The sequence below is a fragment of the Zootoca vivipara genome, chromosome 7 (assembly GCF_965207765.1).
Source record: "Zootoca vivipara chromosome 7, rZooViv2.hap1.1, whole genome shotgun sequence".
Classification (NCBI taxonomy): Eukaryota; Metazoa; Chordata; class Lepidosauria; order Squamata; family Lacertidae; genus Zootoca; species Zootoca vivipara.
The window spans coordinates 80,849,158-80,863,576 of NC_142590.1; the positions used below are offsets into that span (position 1 = coordinate 80,849,158).

The following is a 14,419-nucleotide window of genomic DNA, read 5'->3' on the forward strand; positions in this document are numbered from 1 at the left end:
TAAAAAAACAAATCCTTCCAGTAGCACCTTAGAGACCAACTAAGTTTGTTATTGGTATGAGTTTTCGTGTGCATGCACACTTCTTCAGATACACTGAAACAGAAGTCACCAGATCCTTATAGTGAGAGGGTGGGGAGGGGTACGGTATTACTCTGAAGGGTGGTGGGAATGGGTGATTGGCTGATAGGTGTGGTAAACCTGACTGTTTACGACTGCAATTGGCCTTACAGGAAAATGTTTGGGAAAAGGTGAGGAGATGGACTGGCCATAGGAACAATTCATCTGGTTCTTTTGTCTGGTTTTTTTTGGGGGGGATCAGTCTGGTGGTACCTCACCTAAGGGGGTAAAGGGGACCCCTGACCATTAGGTCCAGTCATGACCGACTCTGGGGTTGTGGCGCTCATCTCGCGTTATTGGCCGAGGGAGCCAGCGTATAGGTTCCAGGTCATGTGGCCAGCATGACGAAGCCGCTTCTGGAGAACCAGAGCAGCACACAGAAATACCGTTTACCTTCCCGCCGGAGCGGTACCTATTTATCTACTTGCACTTTGACGTGCTTTCGAACTGCTAGGTTGGCAGGAGCTGGGACCGAGCAACGGGAGCTCACCCCTCCACAGGGTTTCAAACCGCTGACCTTCTGATCAGCAAGCCCTAGACTCTGTGGTTTAACCCACAGCACCACCTGCGTCCCCTGGTACCTCGCCTAGGCCCCTTCCAATTATTGGGATTCTGTATCTGTTGGAGTAGAATATACAGGAGCAAGCTTACTAAACCAGTTCCTTTGTCAAGGTTACGGCTTTGGCTGGTGGGTTAAGTACCAGGATTTACAAATCCAAGGATGCTGTCATAGAAAGAAATGGGCGGGCTTTTCCCAACACCCTCACTGGGTTTAGCCAGAGTTGTGTGTGTGAAAGAGAGATTTTTATATATATATATAAAAACCTGGATACTGAAAACTGGAGACAGGGAGGCATGTTTGCTCTGTACAGTATTGGATTTTGAGAGTCCCTAAAGGGGAAGCAAAATCTATGCGAGTGTTAATGCTGGGAGCCCTTCCATCCTATGCCAACCATATATGCTAAAGACACCACAGTTTCTGCTGACCTTCATTCCAAGGAAAACAAACCCTGAGTAAAGCTCAGCCCCACCTGGTGTCTCCTGGAGATTGGGTTAGTGCATAAAAATATTTCAGTGAAAGATTCACTACTGCTTGAGTTGGAATATATAATGTCCAGGAATAGTCTGTAGAAAAGTCAGGGAGGTAAAGAGGAGTTTAGGGCTCTAGGAATTCAAATCATATTCCTCGTCTTTCTTCTAAAGCAGGCATCTGCAAACTGCGGTCCTCCAGATGTTTTGGCCTACAACTCCCATGACTCCTAGCTAAGAGGACCAGTGGTCAGGGATGATGGGAATTGTAGTCCAAAACATCTGGAGGGCCGAAGTCTGGGGATGCCTGTTCTAAAGGTTGTTCTTTTTCCAGGTTTACTCCACACCTCCCACAAGGCAACAAGCTGCAAAGGGAGCTGGTGGAGACAGCAAAGAATACACCCTGGGTTTGTGGGGCAATGGAGTGAAATCAAGAAGGCTAGTTCTGAGTTTTGGGTGGCCTTGGGAGGGTTTGTTATATAAGCAGCTATGTAGAAGAACCGAGAGGGACAGGGAGCGTTTTCTCCCCAAGCATGTGTTTGAAGACATGCCTGGCTCAATTAACCTTCATTTGGTATTTCAGCAAAGCACACAAATAACTAAAGTCTCCCATTGCTCCCATGAGATACCGCTTTGCTTGAGTCACTCTTTTCTTAACAGTTGGCTTCAGTGCATGAAACCACTGCATTTTGAATCAGATCTGCAGAAAAAGACCAGAGACTCAAGGCCAAGCTACAGGAATGGAGGACCTGTTGCCCTTTGGACGCTGTTGGACTCCAACTCTCATCAGCCTGGCCAAAGATCAGGGATGGTGAGAGCGGGAACCCAGCAACACCTAGCATGCCAAATGTCGCTCATCCTTGCTACACATGTTGAATGCATCTCTAAATCTAGCATGAAGGATTTTTAAAAATGGAATTGTGTCAGCTGGTGGGGGGCTGATATTGAGTGGGACCACAGCAAGCAGGGAAGGGGGAATTTAAACCTTCCTTCTCCTGCCACAGTCCTGAAGAAAATCCATCTTCTGCAGCTCCATGCCTGCTCAGATCCCATTTATGTGTGTGTGTGTCTCTCTCTGTCTGTCTGCCTGTCTGCCTGTCTGCCTGCCTGTCTGCCTGTCTGTCTGCCTGCCTGCCTCTCTCTCTCTCTCTCTCTCTCTCTCTCTCTCTCTCTCTCTCTCTCTCTCTCTCTCACACACACACACACACACACACCATAGCTGTCAATCCCCCCGTTTTTCGCAGGAAACTCCCTTATTTCAATCCGTTTCCCAATGCTATCCCGGATTGTAGATATCCTGTAAATTTCCCAGATTTCAAAGCAGCTCCTCTCCCTCCCTGCTGGCCAGGGAGGCTCCACTTGGCGCCCCACCACCCACCACCCCGCAAGCGAGCGAGCGAGCAGCCAGCCGCCGGCCAGTAAAATGCCTCGTTTGGTGGCTGGCCGCTCGCTCACTTGCCTAGTGCTGCCGGAAATCGCCTCTGCGATTTCCGGTGCCATGCCGCTGGGTGAGGCTGCTGATCCCTTATTTTCCAATCCGTAAATTGACAGCTATGACACACACACACACACACACACAACCAATACAAATTACATTTGTTAAAACCTGCACATGAGATGCAAAGACCATTGAGAAGGGAGTGACAGAGGCAGGCAGAGACATAACCAGAGAACCAAGAAATTACATAGTTAAAAGGAATCCAAGCAGTCATCTAGTCCAACCCTCTGCAATGCAGGCACTGCACCACTCATACTGTTCCCTCCCCCTACAGCATTGATGGCCAAACTTGGCCCTCCAGCTGTTTTTGGACTACAACTCCCATCATCCCTAGCTAACAGGACCAGTCATCAGGGATGGTGGGAATTGTAGTCCCAAAATAGCTGGGGGGGGGCAAGTTTGGCACTGCCCTACAGGGCTAGAGGGACATAATTTGCCCTTTGAGAAGGGAGAAGGAAGGCTGGGAGAAGGGGTTGGTTTGTGTTTTATTTTTACCTGCTGGTGAACGATGGGAGAATTGTAAAATTGGGCAAAAGGGTGATATATAAATGCAGTAAGTAATTTAACATCTAGGAGGCCATATGCCCTGCTATCTGGTTCAAGTCCAAGGGCTATCTGGTTCAAGTCCAATTTAAAGATGAAACTACTCTAAGAAAGGAGAATGGGGGTCCCTCCAGATGGGAGCTTTACTGTGGGTGTATTTTGCAAAATGCTCTTTACACAATGCAGTCATACCTCGGTTTAAGTCCGCTGTGGTTTGAGTACTCTTGGTTTGAGTACTCCGCGGACCCAGAAGTGTTTACTTCTGGGTTCCGCGACACGCGGGTGCGCAGAAGCGATTTGCACAGCACGGACATGCACAGGAGAGCTCTATCGGCGCTTCGCACATGCGCGGAAGAGGCGCTCTGTTTAAGTACTGCTCGGGGAGCGAACGGCTCTCTGGAACAAATTGCATCCTTAAACTGAGGTACCACTGTAATAGTGCATTGTTGTTGTTTAGTCGTTTGGTTGTGTCCGACTCTTCGTGACCCCATGGATCATAGCACGCCAGGCACTCCTGTCTTCCACTGCCTCCCGCAGTTTGGTCAAACTCATGTTCATAGCTTCACTAATAGTGCATTAGTGATGGGTTTTTTCTGCTTCAATTTGCTCTGTGATGCTTCCCCACTGCTACCACATTACTGCTGCTCAGAGGGCCTGTGGACCCAGGGGCGTAGGAAGCCGCTCGGGCACCCGGAGCAGCAAATATGACGCACACCTGGGGTGGGGTGTCGCTACATAGCACGCACGTGCAGCGTCGCTACATACGACGCATGCATCGCTGTGTGGCAACGCTGCACATGCACGCTACATAGTGGGGTGCCAGCGGTGCTGCTCATGCTGCCCCCCCAAAAGACGGAGCTAGGAGCGGGCCGCCCTCTCCGCTCCCCCCTTGCTACACCCCTGTGCAGACCACAACAAAAGCAGGACAAAAACAAAAGAAAACCCCAGAACATTTGCGGTATAAAAGGATACAGGATTTCAGCAGGAAGTTACAGGTTATGCACAAATTGGAAATGAAGCAGTGTGACCACCCAAAAACCTTTGCAGCTGCAAACAGCAATGGAAGAAGGAGACCCCCCTCCCCCAGTAGCATAGCTGCCAAGTTTTCCCTTTTCTCGCGAGGAAGCCTATTTCCCTTAAAAAAAGGGAGAACTTGGCAGCTATGCCCAGTAGCCTCATGAGCATAAACCATCATGGTGCACAATAAAAAGGGTGTTTGGGGAGCCCTAAGATACCCATCAGTGTTTAGCAGTTGGACCACAGACTGAGCAGGCACTCATGTCACTTAGTCACAGTCTTCCCTATAACAAAAACATATTCACTAATTAATATTGGCATTTTATCCCAGTTTATCAATGTGACTTATTCTTTTTTATGCTCTCATTATTATTTTAATGCTGTTGTTTAAAAGGAATGTTTTAATGTTACAGTGGTACCTCTACTTACGAATAACTCTACTTACGAATGTTTCTACTTACGAATGGAGCTCCGTCCGCCATCTTGGATGCGGTTTAGATAGGATTTTTTCTACTTACGAATTTTTAGATAGGGTTGCTTCGACTTACAATTTTTTTCTCCCAATGCATTCCTATGGGATTCGGTTTTTTTCAACTTACGAATGTGCGTTCAGAACACATTAAATTCGTAAGTAGAGGTACCACTGTATTTGACTTTGATTTTTTTTTAAAAAAAATGCAAACCACTTTGGGAGTTTTATTAATTTAAATGGGGTTTGAAAACATTCTCAGTAAATTAATTAACTGAGGCCGGAGTCCTAAAGAAACTTAGGGATTATCCACACCTTCATTTGCCCCACTGCTTTCCCCCAGGGAAGCCCACAGCGCTGAATCGGGTTTTCCAAAGATCGGTGTTTGTTCTGATTTAGCGCTAGAGAGCAGGTTTTCCAGGGGGAAACAGCAGGGCAAAGACAAAACTGCTAAGACCCATGCCTTGAAAGCATGCGATAAGCAGAAAACTGCTTGGGCCCATGCTTTCTAGGGAGAGGGCAAGCAGAAATGTGAATGAGCCCTTTCTTGAGTGTTCAATGGGACTCACCTGCAAGCAAACATGCATAAGTAAAGGTAAAAGGACCCCTGACCATTAGGTCCAGTCGCAGACGACTCTGGGGTTGCGGCACTCATCTTGCTTTACTAGCCGAGGGAGCCAGCGTACAGCTTCCGGGTCATGTGGCCAGCATGACTAAGCCGCTTCTGGAGAAGCAGAGCAGCACACGGAAATGCCGTTTACCTTCCCGCCAGAGGGATACCTATTTATCTACTTGCACTTTGACACGCTTTCGAAGTGCTAGGTTGGCAGGAGCAGGTAGCGAGCAATGGGAGCTCACCCCGTCACGGGGATTTGAACCGCCAACCTTCTGATCAGCAAGCCCTAGGCTCTGTGGTTTAACCCACAGTGCCAGCTGCGTCCCTTAACATGCATAGGAGTGCACTGTAAATAAGGCATTGTCGTTACTTCAGTTATCTCTAAGTTTCGTACTTCACCCATTTAATGGACTTTGGCGTCTCTAGCTGTAGATCCAAAATTCCTTCGTGGATCACATCACATTTTTCAGGCTCACCACAGCAAGGTCCTGCCAGCCCTCTGCAGGCGTTACTCTGTATAATCTTACTCACGAGGTGTATTATCTGCAAAGCAAACATTGGAAGAAGCAGAGTTTGTAGAATCATGGAACTGTAGAGTTGGAAGAGACCCCAAGGGTCATCTAGTCCAATGCCCTGCAATGCATGAATCCTGCCCACAACCACCCCCTGGGTGGGCTTGAACCATCAACCTTCTGGTTAGCAGCCAGACTAAATGGAATTGCTGGGAGCATTTCAACATCACTTACCTTATTTTTATCATCCACCGATGCTGCTTCCAGGATATAGTCCTGGCGTCCATGGAAGTTAATTCTGAAACGACTTCCTTCACCGTATGCACAGGATTTGACTTGGGGAAACGGGAACTGTTTTTTGATAATCCCCTTCTCTATGTTAAAAATTGTCTTGGTGCTCAGATCAATCTGCAGGGGAAACAGTGATTTTTCTTGGTGAGGTATTTTTCACGGCCAGACTTTTTTCCCTAGCGAAGAGCCAACAGCCTCTCCTCAAATTAAGATGCACAGCCATTTGGGTTTCTTTAAAAAAAAAAAGACTGAGAAAATGTATCTTTTTATTGATGATAATAATCAAGACAAATATTCTCTTCATCACTTAGTCACCATAACATATTTATTTAAGTTAGTGACCGAATAGAGATTGATTCTGTCTGCTGCTTCCTTATCCCATTTTTTTGTGATAAATATGCATCGATTTATCATTCTGAAGTGTTATTTCCTTTGAAATTTTCCAGCCTCTTGCTCTACCTAAGGCAAGAACCTCAGCTTGTATGGAAGGATATTAGCCAGATGCAAATGCTTGATTCGGTCTAGTACTTGCGCCATCAGGGAAGGATTTGGGGGCAGATGTCCAGGGGCCCTTTAACAGAAAGGACTCCAAATGCAGCTAGGCTGGCTTGCCTCATTTTGAAGTGAAGCAATATGCATTGCAAGTTAAAAGAGGGACACCATTAAGTCTAGACTCAGAATACCCTGCTTCACAAAGAGCGGCATGGACACAGGGCTGTCTTAAGCATATGCAGCACCAGGGTGCAAAGATCCACCCAGCGTCCCCGTCCCCCCCGGTTGTCCAGTCCCAGGTGTGCAGGAGGGCTCCGCCTCAGCGTCTTGCTGGCTCAGTTGCCCCCGAACTCGCAGCGCATAAGAGCCCGCCGTGGCGCTCCGACCAACGAGCAGGCTCTTCCCCAGACTCAACTCTTGGGCCCTGGACTCTCGGCCTGGCACCCCTGAGAACCCAGCACCCAGGTGCCCCGTACCCCTAGAGCCTATGGGTAAGATGGCCCTGCATGGACATACTTGAAGATGTGGGGAGCAGTTGGTGGCAAAGAACACACAATTCCCTCTGCCCTCTGTGTTCTCTCTCTCTCTCTCTCTCTCTTTCTCGCTACAGTTTTTTTGTAGGCTGGGCAATGCATATGGAGGTCCTAGGTTTCCCAGATGACAAGACACAACACAAACCCCTCGGCCTCGCTAATGTGGTCCCAAGTTTGGCAGAGCAATAAGTTTGGCAAAAGCACCTGATGCACATGGACACCCTATCTACATCTCCTCTTTGTCTCATTTCCCCCAAAGCTGAACACACATTCAGCTCATTCTTGGAGAAAAATGAAATCTGAAGAATCACTCTAGTATCCCATGCTAGCACATTTTCTAAAAAGCATCCTTCACCAAGGAATATCCTTCACATATTCACCATGGGGCTTATATTACTATACTGCTTCTATTACGAGGACATCCATTCCTTATGTATCACACCCATTTTACAAATTCCCATGAAGATAACTTTTACAACTCCCTCCTTTTGTCGCTTTGAAATCACTAACCAAGTGGCACCTTTCTGTGCATCAGCCCCGGGGATGGTTAAATCTCTTTATCCACCAAAGCAACACTCAGCCGATGCATTCTAAGAGTGACAACGCACACACATTACTTAGTCCTTTTTTATGGTGTGCTGCTAATTCCTAACACTCTTTTGCTGCTCTGTAAACTGCAAGCCGCAAATTGCATTTGTTTAATTGTAACTTAGTTGCTGATCTGTGGCCATAATAATAATAAAGATTGAAAGATGTGCCAAGGTGCAGAAAACAGGGATCATTGGAGGGTTGGGTGGGGGTTGTTATCTCAGGTTAATAACTTACCAAAATAAACTCAAGTTTGTTTGTTTTTAATTGAACTGAAGTGAGCTGCATTAGGCTGCAATCTTACACAAGCCTTATTGAAAGCACTGAAACTTTACTCCCTCCACCTTACATAGGATCGGGCCCCCTGCCTGCCTGTTTCAGCAAGAAGGCAAAATGTGCTATGCTCCACCCGCTTAGAAACTACAGCTCAGCAGGCAGCTTCCAAGCTAACCCCTATCAGCTGAAATCCAGGTGGTTCAGATCTTGGGTGTCTGTCTTCTGCCAAGCCCAGTGGGCTTGTACACCACCAGCCATGCTAAAGGGCAACCTTTTGCTGCTTTGCTTTTGCTTTGATGTTGAAAGCTGAGCCTCCCCACTGAGCTTCCCTGCTGAGCTCAGTCTGGAACTAAATTAACTAAATTAACCCTGTATTTGCTAGTGCTTACTAAAAAGGGACGCGGGTGGCGCTGTGGTCTAAACCACTGAGCCTAGGACTTGCCGATTTGAAAGTCGGCAGTTCGAATCCCCGCAACAGAGTGAGCTCCCGTTGCTCAGTCCCAACTCCTACCAACCTAGCAGTTCGAAAGCACGTCAAAGTGCAAGTAGATAAATAGGTACCACTCCGGCGGGAAGGTAAACGGTGTTTCCGTGCGCTGCTCTGGTTTCACCAGAAGCGGCTTAGTCATGCTGGCCACATGACCCAGAAAAACTGTCTGCGGATAAACGCCGGCTCCCTCAGCCAGTAAAGCGAGATGAGCGCTACAACCCCAGAGTCGTCTGTGACTGGACCTAATGGTCAGGGGTCCCTTTACCTTTACTATTAGCAAATCAATTATCCATTTGCCATCCGGCTGTGAATCCTTGAAGACCTATTCAGGGGCATAGCAAGGGGTTGCAGTAAGTGCAGCTCGCCCCGGGTGTCCCCACTGAGGGGGGGTGACAAAATAGCACTCACCGTGGGTCCTGCAGCATGGCTGAGCCACGCGTCTCTCCTGGGAGTGACGCTGTGGCTTGAGTGCCCGCAGGCTCCATGCTACCCCAAAGAGTCCGCCCATTGCCTCCCCCTCAGCTGTAGGGCGGCTGAGTGGGAAGAGGTAGGCAGACTCCTTGGAGGCCCCATGGTGCCCCTGTGGGCGGCTGACCCCGCCCCCGGGCACAGGGCACACACGCTGCCCCAGGTACCCAATCAGCTTGTGGGACCTACTCCCTGCCTTGCAGACCATTTCCCACCTGGCCTGGAAGGGAGGCACCCCGACCGACTGACTGACTACAAAAGCTGAGGTTGCAAAACAGACTCTTGGGCTGGGGTGTTGTGGGTATTGGGGTTTTATTGCATCTTTATTTTAGATTTTGTTGTGATTTATGTGGAAAGGGTTCAGTTTGGTTTTGTATTTTTTTTAAAGTTTAATTTATTGCTTATGACTGCTTTTGCTACGCTGTAGCTATGTATTTTTTTTTATGTTGTAAACTGCCTTGAGAGGTAGACACCTGAAACTTTTCCTGCTATGGGAATTTGACCGGGGGGGGGGGGCAGGGAGGTGGAAAGTTACCCTTGAATTTGTACTCTGTAATTTGGCTGGGCAGCTGTTTAAAAATCCAAAACCACTTCCAGAGAGGGAGGAGATTGCCAACTCTGCTCCACTCCAGAATGGCTTCCTTCCATTTTTGTTGTTATTATGGCAAATGAATTTATTGTGACTGAGTTTTCTACATGCACTGGGTACCGACTGACAAGCCATTCTGACTCTAGTTGCTATGCAGAACCTGAAAAGAGGTTAAGGAGTTGATTATGACTGTACTTCCCAGGACAGCAGGATTTGCAAGCTGTTGCTTATAGCTAGACAAGCCATTATAACACCAGTCGGTTGCTATACTTTCGCACAGTTTGACTTCTGCTTTCCAATATAGAAAGCATACAGAAGCAATCTGATTATCTGAAGGCAACTGACTGGAATACATCCATGATGCATTGCTTACAAAGGGCCAGAATATCTTGTTTCTGTGTTGAATAAAAGTGATGACTTCGTGCCTTGCCCTAAGGTACTTTCCACACCTCCACCAGGGTAATTCTGCTAGGAAATGACCAGTGAACAACACGCTAAGGAGGTATCTTCAAACAAAGAATTCCCCTGCGCCCACGAGTTGTTTGCACAGCAGGATACAGTCAGAGATGAAAATCACAGTCAGGAGTATTGACTGTCTCACTCCAGTACATAGCATTGATTTCTAATCATGTGTGAAAATGTAGTAAGTGGCTGAAAGAGAGAACACACTCCAGGCTGGACCCGGCTAAGCAGTACCACTAAAACCTACACACTGTGATTTCCTGCCGACTAATTATTAAATACTTCCAAGTTTCAGCAGCAAGGGAGGCAGAGCTTCTAATGAACCTGATGGCAAACAAAGGTTTGGTTGGTAAGCCATTGACTGGAAATTGATTAGGGGTCAAAGTATGAATGATGAGAAAGGTTCTTTTTTTTTTTTGCTGTTTCTGAACATTCAAACTGTGCTGAATGCCAACTTTTACAAAACAATCCTGAATTAATTTTGCAGCTGCCTGATTCTGTCCAAAGATGGATGTGGAAGATGCCTGATTATTACAGTATGATTGCATCTTAAATGGGTTTTCAGTTCCAAGGGTTCTGTATATACAAGAAAATCACATATCCAAACCCTTGGAGCTGCCCCGGTGCTAGCAGATGAGGGGGGAAGAGGAGGGGAAAGTTAGGGATGCTCTCAAGAGAACTCTGAGCCCCCTTAAGATCTTGCAAAAGCATCACAGAACCAGCATGCTGAGCAAGCCTTGACCCCCTCCGCTGCTGCCCAAAGCAAGGCAGAGAGCTTAAAAGCTCTTTCTGCACCAGTAAACCCAAGCAGGCCCAGTGCAAATAGAGCTTTCAAGGTCTCCGCCTTCCTTGGATTTAACTTGTGCAATTGTATGAAATTGTACAAGTTAAATGCGAGTAAGATGCAATTGTGTGTCGAGGCTTACCAGAAATTACCTTAAATAACTCACAACTGACAACAGAATTACGGTTTGGTTTTTGGCAAATAATTTAGGGCCACAACTTTATTAAATACACAAATTTTAATCCGAGTGTTGGCTTAGGCTTTTGGTTATTCACTCATCCTTCCTTAAGAAGGACTATCCCCATCTGTCCATTTTAGGACAGGACTCAATCAGCTGTCCCCTTTGGACAGGACTCACCTCATCTGCCCAGTTGGGGGCAGGACTCACATCAGCTGTCACCATGGGACAGGACTCACCACTGTCCGCTTGGACAGTTCCTGCTCCGACTTCCTGAAGGGAAGTCAAGTAAACATAACTGGGAGAGAGGAGGTGGCTGAGCCCAGTCATTCCCTCCTCTCTTTACCCAAGAATGTTCCCCAAGGCTCTTACTCTTATAATTGGGCCCACCATCCCCGCCAATGGCGGGATGGTAAGGACAAGAGCGTAAGCCCCAAGATTGCTTTAACGGAATACTTCTATATGTGCCACACCCCTCTACCAACTGATTAACCAACCAAAAGCCTAACCGCCAACCTAACAAGTTGTGACAATTTGCTAGCGCAGTAGGCGAAAACCAAGAGGCAAAGCCAATCAGCCAATTGGAAAAATTCCTACTGGCCCCTGAATACAGGCGGCCCCGAAGGCAATAGCAATGTCGTGCTAACCTGCAAGAAAAAAGGGCGGGTGGGAGGGGATTCAAACGCCAAAGGCAAAAGTGATTCTAAAATGGAGGGCAAGCTCTTTAAAAGGGGGCCCCACCAACCAATTAAAACCCAGGGATTAGCATACGCATGCCCCCATTACTCAGCATGACCTGTGGCCTAACACTAACCAAACCCTGAACTAAATTTCCTATCAGCCCTACCACAATCCGCTTTATATTGTATGATATAAAGCGCTTTGTACTGTGCTTGAATTTGTTGCAAAGATCCAGGTCACTTTCTCTTACTCCTTGGGAAATGGTGTGAGGTTTGCTGCTTTAGCTCATGTTCCATGTCTTGAAACGCACACAGTGTTTTTGGATCAACACTTTGGCCTGCATGCATGAATGATACCCTATGAAAAAATAAAATCCCTGCATAGAAAAACAGCAAATCAGGAAGAAACGTTTTCATTGGCATGCCTGTTCTGTAGGTGCTGAAATGTTTTAGATGGGAAATTCCACAGACAAACAAACCACCTGCAACTTGAAGTCCAGGAAGAGATTTATGTTAGTAAAGTCACTTAAATAACACAGATGGAGTCAAGAGAGAAAATAAATCCTGGTGACACTATACTGTGGTAACACAGGAAATCTGGACAAAAAAGTATGATTCGAGGAGACAAGCAAAGAGGTTTTATCTTTCTTACATTGCAGGCAGCCATTCAACCAAACATACAGAAGAAAAACTCCCTCAAGGTGCATACTACCTCAGTGAAGATCGCACCGTGCTGCCTCGTTGCTAAACACCACCACTTCCACCCTCTTGGGTAGTTGACTAATACTGTGAAGGCAATTAACCCTTAAGTTACACCCTGAATGATCCCTTCTGTTGCACCTCCATCGCTTTACCACTTATAATTCGGTGGAAAGGAATAGCCTGGCCCTTTGACTTTGGCAAGACTCATCATGAATATCCATCACCTAACCTGCAAGTTAGAACACGTGAATCATGGGGAGTTTCACTCATAAACTGTTGTGTTTGGAAAAGGGGGGAAGTTACATTTGTAGAGTTACCTGCAAAATCCTTTTCTGCCACCGGTAGCGGTTATATTTGTAGACAATGAAGTTGAATTGCGAGTTGTTTGGCAAGTCCAGGGAATCCTGCAAGAGATTAGCGTACTTGAATAAGTCATTGCTCTCCTTCTGTTCATCTTACTGCACTGCTCCCTTTTGTGTCTCCATGATTTGCGGCACATCTGCCCTGGGATGAATTGTAGCACCTTAATGGATTGATTTTTGGAAGTGTTCAGCATCCACAAATCCTAATGATTTGTGAGCAGTGGGAACTTGGTGCATAAAAGGGAGAGGAAGGGATCTGTAAGCAAACCAGCCAAGACAGATAAAGGGCAGGCCGATAGTTCAGAGTAATGCAGAAACAAGGTGTTCCATATTCAAAGTTGCCTATTTAATCCTATTTATGTTTGCAATCTGAGTAACTTGGCAAATTGTAAACACTTTCAATAGCTCTCCTAAGAGCTATTGAAAGCGCTCCTGATTCCATGGGCTGCTGTAGGAGCCAATTACTGTGGCTGCTGTATCAATGCAGTGGCGCAATTTTATGTACTGTGCTGGCAACTCAAGCTGACCCGGAGCTGCCACACACAAGCAATAACTTTCATCGTCAGGTGTGCTGGGGCGACACCACACAGCATGTGCAGCAAACAATTGGTGGAAGTAGTAGCAACAACAACAACAACAACAACAACAACAACAACAACAACAGAAATGAAAGGGAGGAGGAAAAGGAAGAAGCAATGAACAATGATAATCAGTAGCTGCCATGTATGAATTGCAGCCATGTAGCATTTTCCCATGGAATAGAACATTGAAACACAGCAAAATCTCAGCCTGTATGATGGGTTCAGAGCCCCTCTGAGGGATGGATGAGGGGGACCTTGAAAGGGGAGGAATGGCCAAGTTCCAGGGAAGAACGAGATTCTGTGTCAGAGACAGTCTTCCTTCTCTCACCAGGCAAGATCCGGATGGGTTGAATGCAGCCCTGCCATCAACATGTGGAATTTCTTGGGCAGCTGTTTGGGTCCCATTATGTCACAGACTAGTTGGATGCACAGGAATGGTGGGAGGAACCAGCTGGGGAATCCCCAAGGGATGAAGGCTCAGAGGCCGGGGTGGCTGGTGGGATGACAATGAATAATCAGAGGGAGAAGGTTGGAAAGAGCAGGTGTCAGAAGATGAAAGAGGTAACCGGGCTTAGTGAGTTGGGAGAGTCTGTGGCAGAGAGAAGCGGCAGCTTCTGATTATGTCTGATTACTGTATAAAATTGATTCTATGATTCTTCAGGAATGCTTTGATGGTGTTTCCTGCTTGGCAGGGGGTTGGACTGGATGGCCCTTGTGGTCTCTTCCAACTCTATGATTCTATGAAAATCACACATAAATATAAATAAATAAAATATGTTTTGTTAGTAAACATATTGCACATGGAAGAAAAGTGGGGTACCTTACCACCCACGATGCCATCTGCTTTTCTTCTTTTTCTTCTGCATTTCTCTCTCTTTCTGCTAAATCCAGGGCTTCTTCGACGCTCAGTTCTTTGTTTTTCACCATGTTCATAATTTTCAAGATTTTTCCTTGGCTTAGCTAGAGAGAGAGAGAGAGAGAGAGAGAGAGAGAGAGAGAGAGAAATGTTTTTGAACAATAAAAAATCATTGAGGGGGAGAAAGATGTTCGTCCTACCCACCTGGCAAGTCCAGCCACAGCAAGGCTTGTGACAACTGCATTGGCAGTGTATCGGACATAAAATTACTATTTCATTCATATTT

At 46.7% G+C, this 14,419-nt stretch overlaps 1 protein-coding gene across 2 annotated transcripts in view; it reads right to left on the reverse strand.

Annotated features, from left to right (window-relative positions):
* LOC118089204 (formin-F-like) overlaps nt 1–14,419 on the reverse strand; it is an 85,063-nt gene that overhangs the window by 39,876 nt on the left and 30,768 nt on the right. For both annotated transcript variants that reach the window (XR_004693083.3, XM_035123679.3), the window contains exons 2-5: nt 14,103–14,237; nt 12,652–12,738; nt 6,036–6,209; nt 5,684–5,832 (exon numbers count right to left, since the gene is read on the reverse strand). Coding sequence is in view for 1 of the 2 variants with exons in the window: in XM_035123679.3 (XP_034979570.3) it covers nt 5,684–5,832; nt 6,036–6,209; nt 12,652–12,738; nt 14,103–14,237 (545 nt within the window). In the remaining variant the exon portion in view is untranslated. The remainder of the gene's footprint in view (nt 1–5,683; nt 5,833–6,035; nt 6,210–12,651; nt 12,739–14,102; nt 14,238–14,419) is intronic.